General features: G+C 33.0%; 1 protein-coding gene across 4 annotated transcripts in view; it reads left to right on the top strand.

Annotated features, from left to right (window-relative positions):
• The window catches only part of LOC113820313 (inositol hexakisphosphate and diphosphoinositol-pentakisphosphate kinase 2), a 124,488-nt gene that overhangs the window by 102,869 nt on the left and 19,119 nt on the right, over window positions 1–2,500 (top strand). For all 4 annotated transcript variants that reach the window (XM_070142647.1, XM_070142645.1, XM_070142644.1 and 1 more), the window contains one exon: window positions 550–609. In XM_070142647.1, the coding sequence (XP_069998748.1) occupies window positions 550–609 (60 nt within the window). The remainder of the gene's footprint in view (window positions 1–549; window positions 610–2,500) is intronic.

Raw genomic sequence — 2,500 nt, 5'->3', positions numbered from 1 at the left:
GCAAAATTAAAATGTTTTGTGCTGTCTCCCCGTCCCCCCTCCTTATCCCCAATGATTCTGTAGATGCTTTTGGATTATTTAATTTTTTCGTTGTTGATTAATTTCTCCTTTACCTTTCTATAGGAATGTGTGTTACCTATTCATGTGTTACCCAGAACTCTATATTTTTCACAAATGTTTGGTATAGTACAGTATATGTAGGCTTTGTATTTGTTTATATATCTGGTATTTTTAATACTTGGTTATTATCTCTTGTATCATTTTCTTTTTCCTAATATGTATTACATAGATGTTTAGCATTTCCTCCATTTTTTTCTGATTAGATGTTAGTAAGTGTTATTTTCCTAGAAGACCAATGATTCTTCTTAGTCAACCAGACTCGCTTTGGGTAAGAATGAGATTGAAGATGCAATCAGCTGTTCATGCTAGCTTTGAAGATGATGATGATTCCCTGTAGTTAAAATCCCACTGACGTGGTGAATAAGAATGGTGTTCTTGAGAGCAGAGGGCAAGGCTGGAGGCTGAGCATGAGTAACTGTTGTTTCTCAGGTCCCATTCCGACTGTGGGCTGGTGCCTGTGGAACTGCGAAGACCCTATCCAATTTTACGGTACTTGGAAACAGTTCTCTTTTGTCTTTTAGTAAGGAAAGATAAACAACCATCTGCTGCTGATCCTGCTGTTGTTGTTGCTCCTGCATCGTGTTCCCCTACTTTATGGTTTGCTGTTCAATGTGTTGGCCTTTTATCTCTTTTATTTTTACTCAGATTACCCTTTTTACTTTTTTTTTAGATTTTCATTTTCATTTTTTTAAATGTGAATCCCAAATAAGGAATGTGCTTGACTTACCTTATTTTGGGTTTGGCATGCATTCATGTATTACCAAATGTATTTTTATTTGCCTGAAAACCCGGACGTAACAAGGATATGAGAAAGGAAGCTTATTTTATTCTAATTATTTTTCTTCATCCCTGAAAGCATTCTCAGACATGCATGTCATGTTTCCTTCCCCTGCCTACACTTAGCTTTTTACTCCTTTGTCAAATAATCTGACAAAGCAGTTAACATTGCTGGATGAAATGTCTGCTTCCCCATCACCTTCACTCACAATGTTCACCTTTTTATTTTAGCTTCTTGTGTTATGTGAGAAACAAGTGTAAACAGAAAGTGCCCATGATAGGTTGTAGTAGAATGACAAAACCCTTTGCACAATATGATGTTTGTGTGATCTCACAGTATAAGGAAACTGCAGAGAAAATAGCTAGAACTTTGATGTTCGTGTAGATGTGATACATGTCACAAACAATTTTTTTTTTTCTTCCTGTGGAGAATAATTATTTGATCAGTTACTTAAATGAAAAATTGATTCATAAGACTAAAGGTTATAGTAAATTGAATTTAGATGCAAAGGTGATAAGATATTAGCCTTGTATTTTTTAACATGTATGTGTGTGTTTATGGGTTATATTTTTTACTTGTGGATAAGTTTCAAGAAAATGACAAGTGAAGAAAAAGATAGTCAATATAGTTTCAATTTCAAATCTATCTATGTTTTTTTGTCTTACCTCGTACATGGTACAATCTTCAGTCCTGTCATTAATATCTTTATCTTATTTTCTCCTCACCCTCCTTATCATTGCTTTTATATCTTCATTTTTATTTTTATTTTTCTTATGCTCAAAGCCAAAGCTATTTCATAACTTCAATAATAATAATGCAAACAGTCAGTCACAAGTTGCCAGCAGTCATTTACTGCTGATAGTTATAGTTCTGTCAACTTTACTTCTTTACAGTTCGGACTTAATTCTGTTTTAAGATTTAAAGTCCTCTAAACAGATTGAATTATTGTCATTTTGATTTTTTGTTTTGACAGGTTATATGTCTTCATTTATCACTGCCTCATTTTTCTTCTTAATCTTAATCTGTTTTTTTACAATAGATATTTTTAATTTTTCCTATATCTTTTTCTTCTTAATACTCCCAGAAACTCTTTTGAAATATAAACTTTTTGTAACCTATTTGTTAACTCCTCATGTTCTTCCTGTTATTTTCTTTCCTTGTTTCTATTCCAAAGGTCATCTTGATCATGGCTTGATAGGATTCATTCCTTTTCATATTCACATATCTATGTCTTTCCATGTTAGGATGACTAAAGGGATTATTGATGTATAAGGTACTCATCTTTTTTATTCCCAAGAATAGTCAAAACATTGGAAGTAAATGATATATTTTTCTATCTCCCTTTTCTTATAAGCAGAGAAAATCTGAAATATTTAGAAATATTGGAAAATGCACAGACAGCTTTTACATGTTAGGCCCCAAATTTGTCAGTTAGTGGAGGAAATCAGAAAGATGAAATGACATAGAAAAGATATTGAAAGAGTCCTCTCTGTGTTTGTCCTTTGAATCTGTAAAGTGAGGCTGCATGCAATGTACACACTGCATTAAATGGATTAATGACTGCCATGTGTAAAAACAATTGAGAGATAAGCCTGCTATTTG

The sequence above is a fragment of the Penaeus vannamei genome, chromosome 29 (genome assembly GCF_042767895.1).
Source record: "Penaeus vannamei isolate JL-2024 chromosome 29, ASM4276789v1, whole genome shotgun sequence".
In the NCBI taxonomy this organism is placed as follows: Eukaryota; Metazoa; Arthropoda; class Malacostraca; order Decapoda; family Penaeidae; genus Penaeus; species Penaeus vannamei.
This window is presented reverse-complemented; position numbering and strand designations above follow the sequence as displayed.